Here is a 17,878-nt window from a genome sequence, read left to right as displayed (position 1 = left end):
TCTGTTATTTGGATTCCAGAAACATATGGAAAACACTGGAAATACAGCATTTCCAAGCTGGAGACAAAAGATGCAGCTGTTTCCAAAGAAGCATTTGGCCAGTGGCAAACCGGAACCTCTGTGGGTAGATGGCAAGGGTCCCCTAGCAGGGAAGGACTCACCCCACCCTGATAAAGGGTCCAGCGCAGGGTAGTGGGGAGGTTGCACCCCAACAGTGCCCAGCAAAAACGGGCATTCCAGGAAAGCGAGTCGTGCTTTGAAGGAAGGACGCGGCAGGGTTCAGGGGTCTGATCCATGGTCCAAGTCAGGTCGCAGGTGAGCGCCGACAGGGAAGGAGCCACTCAGGGCCAGGCTTCAGGGCACCACCTTGCTGCAGGCACCCTTCCCCACTCTTGGAATAAAGTGCCGTGTGACATCTGCAAGACCCCAGAGTTCTGTGTGATGTCACAGTACATGGGTTGGTCTATGCACACCCCATTGGCTGCGTCAGCACACAGGAGAAAGCAGCGGCTGGTTCCTGGTTTCACTGAAGCATTCCCTGGAGAGAATCACTGGCAGGGACAGAGTCGAGGGGTCTCAGCCTCATAGTGGACAGGTCGGTGACCATGCCATCTCTGTTTGGGGTCGGGAAGAGGTCTCAAGGCTTGACCTATTTATTCCCTGATACCAGGCAATGTCCTAAGAGGTGGCCAGTGGACCACCTGCACTGAGATGTCCTGTCTGCCAGGCGTGGGCACCCTAGGGCCTGTCTCTGCTGAGGTATCTACCAGGCCTGTTTCTCCCTTGCAGCCCGTCTGCTGCTATGAGATACGCCCCAGAAATCAAGAGGTCCTCACCTCACCTCCTGAAGAAGTTCACAGGTAACATGGGAGAAGCTGAATACGTGTTTTGAAAATAATCTGTGACCCACTGTGAAGTCTTCACTCTTTTTTGTTTTGCTTTTCGAGGTAGGGTCTCACTCTAGCTCAGGTTGACCAAGAATTCACTAGGTCTCAGGGTGGCCTTGAACTAACAGCAATTCTCCTACCCCTGCTTCTCAAGTTCTGGGATTAAAGGCATGCTCCACCTTGCCTGGCATTAAGTATTCATATTTTAAAATGTCATTGCAGGGATTGGAGGGATGGCTTAGCGGTTAAGGTGTTTGCCTGCAAAGCCAAAGGACCCAGGTTCAATTCCCCAGGACCCATGTTAGCCAGATGCACAAAGGGGCACACGCATCTGGAGTTCTTTTGCAGTGGCTGGAGGCCACGCCACTTTGGTTAGCGTTGACGAAGACCCTGGCAGGCAGGTGGAGTGCATGAGGACAGTGACAGTGACAGAGTCACAGGCAGGTAAGAGCCCAGCTAGCACACAATGGCTCTTCCCTGTTGGTTCAGACCCTCACCACTGCCTGGGCGCCTGCCCTGTCCTCAGGGAATCAGCCTGAGAGGCACTCGGCCATCCTCCTCACACTGTTCCGTGGATACAAAGGGCCTCCAAGCCGGTGTCCGTAGCTCAGCCAGCTCTGTGCTCCCTTTACCTGTTAGGGCTCTACAGCCTTCCCACCTCTGCATAGCTGTGGGGTGTTCCCACCTGTTGGTGTGAGCCGTCCCATCCCCAGGCACAAAGAGTTGCTCATTCTTAGGTAGAAGGCAGACCAGAGCCACTTTCTCAGCCATGCTGGGGCACTGTGTGACCCTCCATCCCCTCACCTCACTCAGAGTTCTCCACGTGCTTGGTGGCAGGGTCCTGTCCTACCTCACATGCTCTGTGTCCAACATGAGGAAGAGTGAGGGCAGAGAAGGCTCTCTGGGCTGGGCCGGGCCGGGCCGGGCGGAGGCTGCCTCCAGTGCCTCCATGCACAGGGCTAGAGTGGGCTTAACTGTTGCCCATCTGTTACATGTAACCTGTGGAGCCCAGCCGTTGGTCTGCTGGCCTGAATTAATGTCAATGCCCTTGGTGTTGCCATGACAACGAAATTGTTTCTGCCAGTGGCAAAGTGCCATCCGTGCCATTTGAGTTCCTCCTTGGCAGCTCAGGAGGGTGAAGGCAGACTCTAGAACAACCAGCTTCCAGGTGCCTCACCCCGGAGGCCCTCAGCAGAGCCACACTCTTCACTGTGTGGGCTCTTGACGGGTTCACATCTGAAGGCTGTCATGGACCCTGAGCCTTGGCATCAGGCTTCCTGGTGGGATGAGCATGTGTCCCTCCGTCAGGGATCTCCTGAGCTCTGGTTGTCCCAGCACAACTTGATGCCGGAGTTGACAACTCTCAGTGACAGCCTGAAGGGCTCTCCTGCTTTAGAGACCTGGCATCGTTTTCAACGTATGGGTAGGTGACAGACGTGTGATGACGCAGGCAGCGCAGCCCCAGAGCAAGCGTGGCCAAGGCGCGGAGATGGGGAGGACGGCCTGCGGGTGGCTCAGATCTGCCGGGCACAGCTTTCCAGCGAGCTCCTGGCAGTGTGTCTGGCGCTACTTTGCTATTAGAGCTGGCTCTTGTGCAGTGGCCACGGATGGGGAAAGATGCGAGGTTCAGATGTTTCCTTCCAGTACAGCGAGGGGCTGTGCTAGCATCACAGTTTCACAGTTGTGCTCTGAGCTGTGAGTTTCCCTTCCCACCCCCTCCCTGCTAGTGACACCTGTGATTGTCTTGGTGTCTGTGGCACTGCTGCCGTAGAGCCCTGGGACCCCGACGCTCTGAGGAAGCCTTGGCCGTAGCTGGGTTTTGATGCGTCTTTCTGCTGAAGGCTTTCAGGGGCTGTGAACTTCAGAAGTTATAGATGCCTGCGTTCCCTGTGGGAGGAGGTCTGCTCCGTCCCCACTGCTCATTCTTTATCAAGCCATTCTTCTTCCAAAGGGGGCGAGGCTTGGACAGAAGCCCTTGAGTACCCCTTTCCATATCTCAGCGTCACGCGGAGACCCAGGCCTCTCCTCACCAAGTATTCCTGAAGAGCAACTTGAACTAAGCAGTGCTACCAGAGAGCCGGCTGGGGACATCACGAGTGGCCAAGGGGACGGTCTTCTAATGTTGGCATCCCTGGGTCTTTGAGTTCTGAAGACTGTGGGCTCGTCTGTAGACGCCAAGTGTTATTGCTCCAGTCCCTGAGAACTAGGGACTTACAGCTTCAGGCTTGAGAAGGCAGAGGAAAGTTCTCATTCTAGCTCAGGCTGTCCTGGGATTCACTATATTGTCTCAGGGTGGCCTCGAACTCACGAAGATCCTCCTACCCCTGCCTCCAGAGTGCCAGGATTAAAGGTGTACGCCACCACGCCCGGCTATGAGAAGCCTTTTAATGGGCCTTTTACTATAACTCCAGAGGCCAGCCCAGAATGAATCAGCTGACTCAAGAAGTAAGCTGAATATAATGGTGATAGAGCAGGAGGTGTGTGTGTGGGGGGGGGGGAGCATGCAAATGAAGGGTTGTATCTGCACCAATCACAGTACAGTTTCCATTCCACCAATCACTGGCTTCTTGCCACACAGCTTAGGAAGTATTGCTCATCTTGAGTGAGCACAGCTGCGTGGGGTCATCCAGCCCTCCCCGGGTCTCATCTTGCGTGGGGTACTGCTCTTCAAGGCAGGTGCAGGTTGTCTGAGGCCATCAGGACTGCAGCAAGGCCTCCTGAGGTGGGAGCTGTGGCTTCAGCAGAGGTCATTCAGTTGGAGGGACCATCAGGTGTTTGAAGCACTGGGCTGCTAGCTGCCAGTGAACGGTTACTTGCCAGACAGCTCCAGGCTGCAGGTTGCCAGGCATAAGGAAAAGGGTCTGATGGCTAGACTTGTACCACTGCCTTTCCAAGGCCTGGATGACCTGCTCTGGGTGGTCTCACTGACAGCAGAAAACATTATAGAGAACTTATAATAAAGACTTAAAGAAATCTCAGCACTAAGCTAACATCCTCAACAGCATTTACCAGAGCTAGAACTCTTTCAAGTCTGAAAGGTCTGGAGGAAGACAAATGGAGTTAGAGCTCAGGTAGGCGGGCGGTTACCCAGCCCCCGCCCTAGTGACAGTTTGCAGGCAGGAAGGTCAGGAGCCTGTGGCTGGGTGCAGACCTGCTTAGGACACTGGGCTTGGTCATGCGGTAGCATGACTCTCAGAAGGAGCCTAGCTTTGTCCCCTCCAGCCTTGGGATGGATGACACCCCTCTGCCCTCAGCCCGTGTCGAGTCCCCGTGTGGGGTGTTTACCATCGAGTCCCAGTCACTAGCTGCCACTAAGACATGCCCCCATTAGCCAACATCCCCATCTGCCTGGGATTGCCTCTGCAATTTTTATAAGAGACGGTGAGAGACAAGAGAGAAGAGAGAGAGAAAATGAATATGGGCACACCAGGGCCTCAACCACTACAATTGAACTCCAGATGCTTGCGCCACCTAGTGGGCATGTGTGAACTTGTGCTTGCCTCACCTTTGCATGCGGCTTATGTGGGATCTGAAGAGCTGAACCTGAGTCCATAGGCTTCGCAGGCAAGCGCCTTAAACGCTAAGCCATCTCTCCAGCCCACCTCTACAGTTTTTATTCTTTAATCCCTCACACTCTACTGCATGTTCACTGTCTTTCCTTTTTATTTTTATTATTTTGGTGTCAGGGGCAATGTTAGAACTTTCATTCAGCTTAAAAAATACATTTATTTTATTTATTTGAGAGAGAGGGAGTGAGAGACAGAATGGACGCATCACGGCCCTGAGCTGCTGCAAATGAACTCTAGACGCATGCGCCCCATTGTGCATCTGGCTTATGTGGGTCCTGGGAAATAGAAACTGGGTCCTTTGGCTTTGCAGGCAAGTGCCTTAACTGCTAAGCCATTTCTCCAGTCCTCATTCAGCTTTTGGTACTTTGGGTTCATCATTCAGAAATTACCCTCAGTTCATGCTCAAATTTAAACTTACCGCCCGTCTTCTTCATGTGATGGCTTGCACACTCTGGCCTTGCTAGTAGCATTTCAGGCTTCAGTTGTGGCTCCACAGAGATGTGTAATCTTCCTGACGGGTTGGAAAGCCCTGCGTGGTGCTTGGAACTTGATGTTACTTTGTTCAGAAGTTTAATTTGTGGGCTGGAGGGATGGCTTAGTGGCTAAGATGTTTGCCTGCAAAGCCATAGGACCCAGGTTCGATTCCCCAGCACCCAGATGCACAAGGGGGCACATGCATCTGGAGTTAATTTGCAGTGGCTGGAGGCCCTGGAATGCCCATTCTGTATCTCTCTCCTGTTCTCTGTCAAATAAATAAAATGAAATATTTTTTTAAAAAGAGAAACTTAATTTGTTTCAGATCTTAGTTTCAAAGCGAGATTCCCATGATGCTCGCCCTCCCCGGTGCCCACCTATTTCCTGAAGTCCAGTGCTGTGTATGTGTGTGCCTTGCTCTGTGTGATGCCATCGCTCGCCCTCCCTGATCCCTCCTGTTTTCTGCAGTCTCAGGTGTGTGTCTGCCTTGCAGTGTGTGACATCCCTCTGTACGACATCTGTGACCACAACGTCACCGGGGAGCGCTGCAAGGAGCTCGGGTGCTGCTTCTATAAGGGTGTCTGCTACGAGAAAGCTGTTCCCGGTGAGTACCAGGAGTACCACTCCGCATGGTCCTGGCCACGGTTCCTCGTCACCCCCTCACCCTGGCTTGCTGGGAACACTGGGTTACTGCTCACATCCTCCTTGCTGGGTGCTCTGCGGGAGGAGAGCCCGTTCCCCTTCCCCCGTCGGGGGAGTTCCATTGCAGCAGAAGTGCGGGGGAGGGGGGTCAGAAGGCTGCCTCTGACAACTGGTGAAGGTGGGGCGCTGTTGCCCATGCAGCCAGGTGACAGTCTGACTGAACCAGCATGGTGGGGTTTGGCCAAAGACAGCTGAGAGACTCAATCGACTGAGGTTTGTTCTGGAAGCCACTTCAGACCAGAAACAGAGACAGGCAAGGGGTGCCCATGGTGCCACAGGGGTGGCTGTCCATTCTCCTGCCCACCCACCTGCCTGAGTTTGGAAGAGCTACTTACAGATACACAAGGTGGGCGCAGGGGTGTGGGCATGAAGAACTGAGAACCAGGTGTGCAGTTGTGAAGGATGGCGCTCGGTCTACTTCCGGGATGTATTCCAAGTGCCCGGGCTTTGGCCTCTGAACGTCAGAAGTGTTCTAAATTAAGGTTTCCAACCCTCATGAAATTCCACGTGAAGAAGGTCTGTGCATCCTTGTGCCTGTCGATGGCTCTTAGAAGTGGGGGTACACATCTTCACCAGCTGTGTGGCACCAGCTGCACTTACTTTGCTGCAAAGCAGAGGGTGTGTGTCCAGAGCACAGAAAACCTGGACAGGCAGCGCTGCGGCAACTGCTGGGGACTCTTGGTGTCCTGGCCATGTCTGTCCACCCCACAGGGAGCCGTAGATGAAGACAGTGCTGTGTGTCCTGGAGAGCCCCTCCTCCCCACTTCCTCCTCCTGCAAGCCCAGCTACACCGCGTTCCTCAGAGATGCGCTCTGTGTCCCCTCCTTTCCTGGGCTCACAGCTTGAGAAGTCAGAAGCACTGTGACCAATGGACCCTGCCAGGCTGCCCACACCACTGCATGCCCCGTAGAGAAGGTTGGGTGGCTATGGCTTGCTCAGAGCAGCGACAGTGGACACCCACCAGACACTTGCCAAAGAGGAAACCTAGCAACTCAGGAGGAGGCCAACATGGCCGTGGTGGACACCATCAGTAGCTGAGAGGACGTTCTGCTGGCGGGGTCTCCTTCAGGTCCCTATGTACCATTTGGTGAAAAAACTGTGTTTTCTTCATTCAGTAGAAAAGAGTTGACTCTGTGTTCTCCATTGACGTGGCTGACAATCTATTACTTATGGAATGGGGCTAATTTTGGAGCCCCAATCTATACCTTTGACCCTTAGTGGCACACAGTTGTGATGACTGGAGTTTTGTAGTAAAATTTTCAAATTAGAAGTGTTTGTTTTCCTTTTCCAAGGTTATTTTGGCTATGATAAGTTACCTGAGTTCCCCTATTAATTTTAGGGTTGGTTTGTTGATTTCTGAAAAAATACCATTTGGTACAGGTATGGTAGCACAGGTCTTTAATCCCAGCAGCACTTGAGAGGCAGAGGTAGGAGGATTGCCATGAGTTTGAGGTCAGCCTGAGACTACAGAGTGAATTCCAGGTCAGCCTGGACTCAAGGGAGACCCTACCTTGAAAGACCAAAAACAAAAGCAAAACAAACAAACAAACAAACAGTGCCATTTTGTATGTGGACAGGGACTGTCCTGGGCCTGTCAGTAATGTGGGGAGTGTTCCCACTGGGACAGTCTTGATGTGTCTCATGAATGAGAAGCGTTTTTCTGTCTGTTTCTCTCCTTAACATTAATATAATTTTGAGCTTTAATTATACTGATTGAGTTTCTTTTTAAACTTCATTCCTGTTTGGCTTTTGTTTGTTTGTTAGTTTTTGGTTTTTTAAGGAAGTCTAGGCTCTAGCCTAGGCTGACCTGGAATTTACTACGTAGTCTCAGGGTGGCCTCAAACTCATGGCAATCCTCCTACTTCATCCTCCTAAGTGCTGGGATTATAAAGGCATGCACCACCATGCCAAGCTTGTTTTATCCTTCTTTAAAAAAAATATTTTTACTTATTTATTTGACAGAGAGAGAGAGAGAGAGAGAGAGAGAGAGAGAGAGAAGGAGAGAGAGAGAGAGAGGGAGGGAGAGAGAGGGAGAGAGAATGGGTGCACCAGGGCCTCCAGCTACTGCAAATGAACTCCAGATGCGTGTGCCCCCTTGTGCATCTGACTTACATGGGTCCTGGGGAATCGAGCCCGGGTCCTTTGGCTTTGCAGACAAGCGCCTTAACTGCTAAGCCATCCCTCCAGCCCTGTTTTGTCTTTTTAAACATCATTAGAAGTGGGGTTGCTTTGGGGCATATAGAAACACTGCCATTTCTGTGGCTGATCTTGTGTCTAAAAAGCTGGTCGAATCCTTTCGTGGCTTGTCTGAGTTCCTTTGCAAAGCCGCTCCTGCTCCCAGAGCTGGCGTCACGTCTTCCTTTCCAGTTGGCCTTTAGTTTTCCCACCTGCTTTTACTAGCAGGAGCCGTGCAGATAGGCCTGGTGAGAACAGACCTCGCTGTCTTGCTTCAGATCTCGGCTCATGTCTCAGTGCTCCTCCATGGAGTCTGTCCTCACTTCGCAGGGACGGTTGGCTGACACGGTGTAGCCCGTCAGCATTTTCTCATCGCCTTCAGCCTCTTGGTTTCTATGGGAACCTGTCCACTTCGAGGCTCTTTTGTCCACGTGCGTAAATTCTCTTTCTGTTTCCAAGGTGTTTTCTTTGTCACTGGACGTTGCATCAGACGTCCGGGTGGACGGCTCCGTGTGCACCCGATGCCCAGGTCCAGCAGCTCTGCGGCTCTCTTACTCAGTCTGCTGAGCTGCTTGGATGTGCGGATTCCTGTCAAACTAATTTGGGGACCGTTGGTTCTTCACATACCCTTTTTCCTCTTCATCTCTGAGACTCTCATTACGTGTGTTTGGTACATTTCACGGTGTCCTTCAGGTTCCTGAGAAACCATTGTTATTTATTTATTGTAGATTTTTTTCTGTTGATCAAAATCGATCCTTTGAACTATGCCTTGTTTCCCACTTGGATTTCTCCTGAGCTCCCACGGCGTGTTTGAGTTCCACTACTGGACTTCCACCTCCAGAACAGCTCCTTGGTCCTGGACACTTGATCTTCTTCATTGCTGATCTCTTGCTTTTGTTCTTCCTTGACGATACTTTTCACATATGTAGCCATACTTGCTTATTTCTTTGCACGAGTCACATTTTTTTTGTTTATTTTTTCAAGGTAGAGTCTTACTCTAGCCCAGGCTGACCTGGGACTCACTCTGTAATCCCAGGCTGGGGGGCAGTGATCCTCCTACTTTTGTCTCCCAAGTGCAGGGACTAAAGGCATGCACAGCGACATGTTTTTGATATTGAAAATGACACATAATATAGTCAGTCTGAAAGTCATGTTCTCCCACTGACTCCGGATTTAGTGTTACTGCTTTTTGTAATTGGATGATTTTTCTGAAGAAATCATATTCTTGGTGGGGCATGGCTACTCTGTTGTGTTAAGCTAGTGGTCAATTAACGATTGGACAGAGGTTTCCATGGGCAGCTCTCCGTCTGCAGGCTGGGCTCACTCTCCTCTTGTGGGGCAGTTCCCAACTCTGCCTCGACCTTCACTTTCTGCTTACGTAGATCCTCAAGGTCAGCCAGAGGTGACAACCCAGGGCTTTATGAGGTCTTTCCTGTCTGTGGCCTTCTAGAGTCCCAGGGTCACATGTCTTCCAACGGACCTCTCACCACCAGGTTTTCTGTTTGCCTTTTTGTTTTGCCCGTTGTTTCCCACCTGTGCACTCCACCTCAACCAGTCATCATGCCAGCAAAAAGTCTGTTCTCACTAAATGAGCCACAAGTCAGTCACATAGACACAGGCCGTCAAGTGGGGTCTTCCAAGGCAGCGCTAACCGATAGGAAATGGCACTTCTCTGGCAGAGGGAGTTGGCAGGGGTCCTCGCCTCTCCTGCCCGTCCTCCCCCCTCACCAGTGGCTGTCTGGCTGTGGGTTTTCAAGGGTACCTGGGACTGAAAGGTGGGCAGAAGAGGTGGACCAGGGCTAATCAAAAAAGCTTGGTGCCCTTGTTGAGAGCCAGCTATTTTTCCTGAGCAAACTTCTGCCAGCTTTTCTCTGAACATTTTCTTTCAGAATTTCAGAAAACAAATTTTTACCCGACCACTTGCTAGTTTTTCTAGAAAGCTTTGTGTGTGGGGCTCTTCAAAAGTTGGAGACATGAGGGCTGGAGAGATGGCTTAGTGGTTAAGCGCTTGCCTGTGAAACCTAAGGACCCTGGTTCGAGGCTTGATTCCCCAGGACCCACGTTAGCCAGATGCACAAGGGGCCGCATGCGTCTGGAGCTCATTTGCAGTGTCTGGAGGCCCTGGCACACCCATTCTCTCTTTCTCTCTCTCTCTGTCTGTCACTCTCAAATAAATAAATAAAAATAACAAAAAAAAAAATTTTTAAAAGTTGGAGACAAGAGCTTCCAAAAGGGATTTATGTTGATCTTTCAGGTCATTTCCAAGTAGGTGAGGGATCTGGGGAATGGTCACTCATTTCCTAGTCCAAGCCCCAGAGTCTGTCTAATACCCCAGTCTCTGTTTACCTCAGTAACAGGGAGATCCCCATGTGAAGTAGGGCGCTGATGCCTCAAGACAGGCCCCCTCGGGCTGTATCCAAGCTGCCCCGTCTTCATCAGAGGTTTATGCAGGTGCTGGTGATGTTATGGACGTAGTGAGAACCTATGCCACATGTTTCCCAAATTAGAACAGTCACCTTTTGCCTGTCACTCACCGAGCATGGGCCAGGGTCTCTGTAGCCAGTGCCTCGGGTGAGGGTGCCCTTCAGGTGCCCAGAGAGTGACATGGGCTCTCAGGAGCTGCTGCTTCCTGGCCATATCATTCTCATGCAGCCGCAGGTATGAGCCCTCTCTCCATCCTCACGATTTTAGTAAAGGGGCATGGGGGCTCTGCTTTTCCTTAACTTCTGGTATCTTTCAAGTTGAGAGGTGGGGCTATCTGTAGGAAGATTCTGGGCAGTGAGCCCCGCATTTGGATTCTCACTGTGCCCTCAAATTATTTTTCATCTCTTTGACATCTTTCTCATTCAAGGCAGCAAATGAGCCTTTGTGCTGTGTAAGTTGTAGTATTCGGTGACAGGGTATTATGAGTTCTTTGTGCACATAATTCCATGTTATGAAAACCTTTCACCAACTTCTTAAATTGGCTGGTTTGAAGTGCACATTGTGTTATGGCATAATCTGTATTATTAAGAACATGAACTTGGGGAATTAGCATTACATTTTTCAGAAAGAACTGGGAATTAAAAGAGAAAGACTTGCCTTCATTCTTCAGTCTTGATTTAGGGTACGTTATTTAACATGTCATTTCTTCTAAGCATTTGACTTGTTTCTTCATGGGACTTGCTGAGATTATTTCTAAAGTTTTGTTTAACTGTATGTGGGGAGAAGTTACCTAAATACTCCATTAAGAAAATAATCCTTTGTTCAATTGTTGCTGTTCTGGAAGATCAGACATGATCCACAGTTTCTCAGGAACCACTTATGGCTAATATAGTTGCGAGCCAGTCATGGTGCAGAGGGACCCAGCGGCCTTGTCCTTGCTTTTGTTAGCACAATGACAGGGACAAGAAACACTACCAGGAAAGAAGGTAGCTGAAAACATGAAACGCGAGGCCAATGTGCCACACTCACGTACAATTCTGAGTTTGTGTCATGAACTAAGATTCTAGAATGGAAGAATCTATGGGTTTCCATCTTAAAGGCTCGTAACTCATCATCTGTTCATTTCCACTTGCTTGGGAGATACACTGACTGTGGTATAGAGAGCGCCATGTCACACCTTGTACCGTGTCTCCTTGATAGTGTAGCAAGTTGCCCATAGCCCAGTGGCTCAAAGCAACAACTTAGAGGCTCACTGGCGCAGGGCTTATGTGTCTCTGAGATGCGGCCAACATGTCACCCATGGTTTTGTCATCGAAAGCTCCAAACATTGCTTCCAGGAAGACTGGCTAAGAGCTGTGGGTGGATTCTGGACAGCCACTGGGAGCTATGTTTCCCAGATGTGAGGGCTGCCCGAATGAGCAAGGTGGAAGCTGCAGAGTGTTTTCAACCCAGCCTTCAAAGGCCATGCCTCGAAGGTCAGAGCTCAGCCCCACTCAGTGTGGCAGCAATTAAAGAGCTGCAGGCAGAGGGCACCTGGGACCTATTGTGGACGGTCACCAAGGTGAGCCCATTGTGTCCTTCCTGTCCTAAGTTCTCAGGAAAAAATATCATCGCATAAAAACTAGAAGTGTTGTGCTGTGGTGGTCCACATCTGTAATATCCGCACGTGAGAAGCAGCTGAAGTAGTGGGTCACTGTGACTTTGAGTTCAGCCTGGGCTATAAGGTGAATTCCAGGTCAGCCTGGGCTAGAGTGAGACTCTGTAGTTACAAAAAGAAAGTAGGGCTGGACAGATGGCCTAGCAGTTAAGGCACTTGCCTGCAAAGCCTAAGGACCCATGTTCTACTCTCCAGATCCCACGTAAGCCAGATGCACAAAGGTGAGGCAAGTGCAAGGCCGCACATGCCCTCTAGGTGGTGCAAGCACCTGGAGTTTGATTTTAGTAGCTGAGGCCCCGGTGTGCCAATTCTCTCTCTCCCCCTCTGTCTCTCTCTAAAATAAAATTTAAAAAAATTTAAAAAGCGGTAGGGCCTGGAGAGATGGCTTAGTGGTTAAGGTGCTTGACTGTGAAGCCTAAGGACCCAGGTTCGATTTCCCAGGACCCACATAAGCCAGCTACACAAGGTGGCACATATGTTTGGAATTTGTTTGCAGTGGTTGGAGGACATGGCATGCCCATTCTCTCTTTCAAGTTAGAAAACAAAATAATTTTTTTTAAAAAAGTGTTGGGAACAGAATCCTCAGTCAGCAGTTTCCCAGCCAGTCCATTGCTAAGTGACAAGTCTTATCTGATAGCCACACACCAACATGTCTGTTCCCTCCCTGGAACACCACCCAGATGAATGAATGCTCAGTGACTGAGTGTCCACTGCATTCTTTGCCATTGCTTACTGAGGTCACATCAAGGAACCTGGGTGCTATCGTGAGCTGGTGGTTTCAACCCTCTTTCAGTTTTTTGACTCCAGTTCTCGAATAAGAGATCCTTGAAGCTTCCTCCCCTCCCGGAGACCTGCATAGCAGGAGTGTGGGCCTGTTGGTTTCTGCTGCCTGGAAGGTGGTCTGCTCTGTGACTGCACTGTGAATTGAACTGTGTCCGTCAGCCCCAAGCAAAGGCTGAGACCCTGGAGCCGGTGAAAGTGGCCTGATTTGGGGAGAGGGTCTTTACAGGTGTGATGAGTTAAGAAGAGCTGACACTGGAGAGGGGGGACCCTGATCCGGCAAGACTGACAGAAGAGACAGAGGAACCTGGAAGGGGGAGGCAGTGATGTGACGACGAAGGTGAAGATTGGTGTGTGCCATGACAAACTGAGGACACCAAAGATCCCAGCAACCCCCAGACCATCAGAAACCAGAAGCCGCGGTGGGACCTCCTGGAGGCTTTGTGGAGGACGGGGCCCTGCTGAACCTGACCTTTAGCCTTCTGGCCCCAGAACCGGGCACAACAAACCCCCGCTTGCTCTAAGGCTCCTGTGGCACACACAAACCCCACACCAGGAAGTCACATCGAGCAGAGTTCTTTCTGGCTGACCAGAGTCAGCCCAAAGTGGCATAGAGAGAGGCCAGGGTAGGGCTTGAAACAAGTCCTCATCCTCGAGTTGGGCACTGGGGAATAAGCCGGTTTCTTTCCCTTGAACCAGAGAAAAAGAGAATAATAATGACCGCAGTGACAATACTGGGATGCTGTGGCCTGCAGAGGCTGGGAGCCTCACACCCCGAAGGGGGGTGCGGCATGGGAGCCAGGCGCTCTGGCTGACTGAAGGACTCTGTGGCCACAATGCTCAGGTGATGCGTCAGGGGGAAGAGTCCCTGACCTGCCGCGTCCTGAAGCGGTGGGGAGAGGGGGTGACAAGGGGCAGCAGGGCCACATGGGGCCTGTGTCCCACTTTGGGGGGGGTGGGCTCCCTTTTCTTTCCCGATTGTAAGCCCCGGCCTCTCGCAGTCTACGTGCAGGTGTTCTGTGCGCTGATGGTGATCTTCGCGGGGGTCTTTGTCGTCACCATGATCTACAGGTGGGTCCTCGGGGCCCCTCCTCGCGAACGAACGTGCGGCGTGCCGGGCCCGACAGGAGGGGTGCTCCTCTCCCACCTGCCCACTGCCGCTCTCGACACGGGTCCATTCTGTGGGTGTCCGAGGACACGTAGCTCACAGCAGTGGAAGATTGTCCCCGGCTAGGGTGATCACGGCTAGTGTCCGGAAGGTCCCACGGCTCCTGTGAGGCAACTTAGTCCCCTGCTGTTTCTAAAGCCCCTCGTCATGCTCCAAACCCTGATTGCTGAACAAGTCCACGGACGATGGGAGAGCAGTGTACAGGCGTCTCAGAGAGAAGTCCCCTTCCGCCATTTCCCAGTCGGAAGCATGGCCTCGGGCCACGCAGCTGGGGGCTATCTACAGGGCAGGGCTGGCATTCAGCATCCTCCCTCGGGGACCTGTGTCTGCTGCCACAGCCCTCCCTGTGATGGGCACATAGCCCCCCAGAGGTTTCCCGTGCCTTATCGCATAACTAGTCAAGCTCTTCTGACCTGGCAAACCGGCTTGACTTGAGGCACAGGGTCCACGTGCCTCCCAGGGTTTGTCGTAGGGAGCCCCAGGGCGGCATGCCCAACGTCCATAAGAGACAAATGTGAGGCCACAGAGCTGAGAGCTTCTGCCTGCCGCTGCTCTGCTGTGCTCAACACTGTCTCTCCCAGGATCGTGCACGAGAGCAGAAGAGAGAAGGAGATTCCCATGGAGACCAAGGCCAGCGAGATGGGTCCTGCACAAGGACAGGGGTCATCAAAGACCCAGAGTGTCTCCAAGAAGAGCACCTATAGGCAAGACTCAGGTAGGCTGAGCCGGGGCCGTGCCTCCTCTGTCCTGCTGGGTCCTCCTCACAAGGGTGCTTAGACTCCATGGTGCCCTTTTGCTAGGCAGAATGACAATTCTATAAGGTCTATATGAGGCTCTCCTTTTCTCCCTCGGGCTCTGGCTAGGCCCTCAGCATCGTGGGCATGTGTGTCAGAGGTGGCCTGAAGGACTGTCCAGAAACGCTCACCATTGGATCCAAGTCCTTCCTCCGGGCCGCAGCAGTGTGGTAGTGACTGAAGAGACCAAGGTCGCCGGCTTGTGGATGACTCCTCCCAGGCTGCCGTGGGCCTCTCATTGCTCCTCCGAGGCTACTAAGTGGCCAGGCTGGGGAAAGAGACACTCCAAGCATGAGCTTCCTGTTGAGAGATGTGTGGATGGGAGACGGCCTGTCTTCTCTGTCCTTCAGTCCCATGGGTTTGGCTTTCCTAAAGCCATCAGGGAAGAGGGGGTATTGCAGTCAGTTTCACATTGCTGGCAGAAATCACCCGACCAAGAACAGCTTGCAGGAGAAAGAAAAAAAAAAAAAGGTTTATTTTGGCTTGCAGACTTAAGGGGAAGCTCCATGATGGCAGGGAAAATGACGACATGAGCAGAGGGTGGACATCACTCCTGGCCAACATCAGGTGGCCAATAGCAAAAGGAGATTGTGCCAAACACTGACATGGGGCAACTGGCTGTAACACCCATAAGCCCGCCCCCAACAATACACAGCTTCCTGGAGGCTTTAATTTCCAATTGCCATCAGCTGGGGAGACTAGTATTCAGAATACCTAAGTTTTTGGGGGATACCTGAATCAAGCCACCACAGGGGAGGTCAGGGAAGGAAGAGACTTGTGCTGCCTGCCCTGCCCAGAGGATCTGTAACCCTGAGACCATGCACAGGATGCACAGGACACAAGCTCACCTCGTCCTTGGCACCTACTGTGGCAAGATGAGGGGTGTTGGCAACCCTCTTTCTGAGATTCCCATGGCACGTTGAGAAACACACCTGCCAGACTGGCCTCTCAGTAAATGCATGCCACATAGCTTCCACTGGCCACTCCAAGTCCCTCATAACCTCTCCTGGGGTGCCGAATATCCCTCCCGGAACATCAGCCTTTCTTTTCTTCTTTTTTTTTTTTTTTTTGGTTTTTCGAGGCAGGGTCTTACTCTGGCTCAGGCTGTTCCTGGAATTCACTATGTAGTCTCAGGGTGGCCTTGAACTCACAGCGATCCTCCTACCTCTGCCTCCCGAGTGCTGGGATTAAAGGCGTGAGCCACCACGCCCGGCTTAGCCTTTCTTTTCTTTAATCTAGGTGCAATGACCTCAGATGAACAAGAGACTGAGGAGGAAGAGGAGGAGGACTTACATGTGTGAGGAGAAAGTGCATCCAGATGTCCACTGAGATGCCTCAGTGACCACCTGTGACACGCGTGACAGTGATTGCTCATGAGAGAAAGTAAAGGTATTTTAACATTGCCGCCGGTTTCTGCTGCCTTTTCCATGTCTGTGCAGCGCAGGAGAGAGAATGCCTTCGGGTGTATAGAGGAAACAGAGTTTGCTCTCTCTCTCTCTTTGAAATGAGTTGGTTTATTTCCAATTCTTTGTTTTTTTTTTCTTTTTTAATGAATTGGCTTGTTTCCATTTTTAAACAATCTTTTACTTTTCCTTCTTAAGAAGATTTACTTATTAATTTGCAAGCAGGGGGAAAGAGAGGGGACAGGCACACCAGGGCCTCTTGGTATTATAAATGAACTCCAGATGCATGCACCACTTTGTGCATGTGCCTTCACATGGGCACTGTGGAATCAAATCCAGGCTGCCAGGCTTTTTAAACATTTGTATTTATTTACAAGCAGAGAAAGATAGAGAGATGAATAGGCACACCCAGGCCTCCAGCCACTGCAAACAAACTCCAGATGCATGTGGCTTTACATGGGTTCTGGGGAATTGAACAAGGGCCGTTAGGCTTTGCAGGTAAGTGGCTTAACCGCTGAGCCATCTCTCCAGACCTGCATCAGGCTTTTAAAGCTAGTGCCTTTAACTGCTGAGCCATTACTCCAGCCAAAACTACTTTCCATGGCTCTGCCTGTCACCAGCTCTAAGACCATCGGGCACTGCCCTGGCACAGGAGGGCCATCGAGTCCCCTTTGCAGAAGAGAGGGTGGGATGACCGCAAGGACTCAGGGAACCTATGACACCCCAGCATGACTTTTGTAAGGATCAGACAGCACTGGAGGAGGAGCTGGACCTGCTTCTGGTGCCCCAAGTGGTGGTGCCAGCTTTCTGAGGCCCTGCATGAGAATGACCTCTGTGGGTAGCCAGGATATGGACTCCTGGACACCTGACCCTTGGATGCCCACCCCTTGTGTATCTTTGACGGGTACCTTCACGCTAGGAAATATTTTTTTTATGTTCTAAAATCAATGTATGCCACCCAGTTCCTCAGGAGTTGTTTCTGGAGCAGCCGTGGAGCAACAAGCAGACCTGCTGTGGGAATGGAGGCTGCTCACCCGACCCATCTGCTGCTGCTGCTGCTGCTGCTTTTATTCTGGTTTTTTTTTTTTTTTCAACCCAGTTTCTTGCCCAGGCCCTGCTCAGCATGGCTGCCTTGACGGTGCAGCTGCTGGCTCATGCGGCCTGAAGTTGTAGCTGCCTTCTGAGGGCAGAGGTCTCCAAGGGCTGTTCCCACCAAGGTGGAGAGGTCCTGAGAGGGGCCCGACCTGCAGGGAATCCTGCAAGGAAAGGCTGAGGAAGAGCCCATGTGGTGCAGAGGCAGGCAAGGGGCAGGTTTGGAGAAGTGGACTATGCTGTTCAGGAGAAGACGGCACAGCCAAGTCAGGGAGGGGGGGACCCTAACTTAGCTTTGGTCATTGGCTCCCCCATGCTTCCGGCCATGGCCTGTGGGACACCTGAGCAGAGAGAACATGGCTTCACACAGGCCCCTTAGGCCAAGGTGGATCCTGTCCCCAAGGACAGACTTCTGGCAAGTTGATGACTGTGAGCCGTTGGCAGAGTGGGCCAGCAGTCTTTGCAAGCAAACACCTTTAAGTCTCCTCAGCCCCATGCACCTTCAGTTCCTTTGGGAAAAGAGGAGTGGAATGGCTGGGCTATGTGGTAAGCATGTAAGTCACTTTTTAGGAAACTGACAGCCTGGCTCCCATTTTCTGTTCCCACTAATGATAGAGACCAGGGGCCAGGTGGTCTGCACTGGGGACAATGTAGCGAGGGCCCCAAGCCGTCCAGGAGAGAACACTGATGTTGCAGCCAGGTTCACATTTACAGTAGAAATCGTCCAACCAAAGAGCAGCTTGTGGGAAAAAG

General features: G+C 51.6%; 1 protein-coding gene across 1 annotated transcript; it reads left to right on the top strand.

The window, feature by feature from the left end:
- Positions 1–802: 802 nt before the first annotated feature.
- Positions 803–15,931, top strand: Tex29 (testis expressed 29). The gene is made up of 5 exons (XM_045145259.1): positions 803–860; positions 5,424–5,534; positions 13,670–13,739; positions 14,418–14,551; positions 15,870–15,931. Exons 1-5 carry the CDS (start codon positions 803–805, stop codon positions 15,929–15,931), a joined length of 435 nt encoding a protein of 144 aa, XP_045001194.1.
- Positions 15,932–17,878: the final 1,947 nt, after the last annotated feature.

This window comes from Jaculus jaculus, chromosome 3 (assembly GCF_020740685.1).
Source record: "Jaculus jaculus isolate mJacJac1 chromosome 3, mJacJac1.mat.Y.cur, whole genome shotgun sequence".
Classification (NCBI taxonomy): Eukaryota; Metazoa; Chordata; class Mammalia; order Rodentia; family Dipodidae; genus Jaculus; species Jaculus jaculus.
The sequence above is the reverse complement of the archived record's forward strand: the minus strand, read 5'-3'. Positions and strand labels throughout refer to the sequence as shown.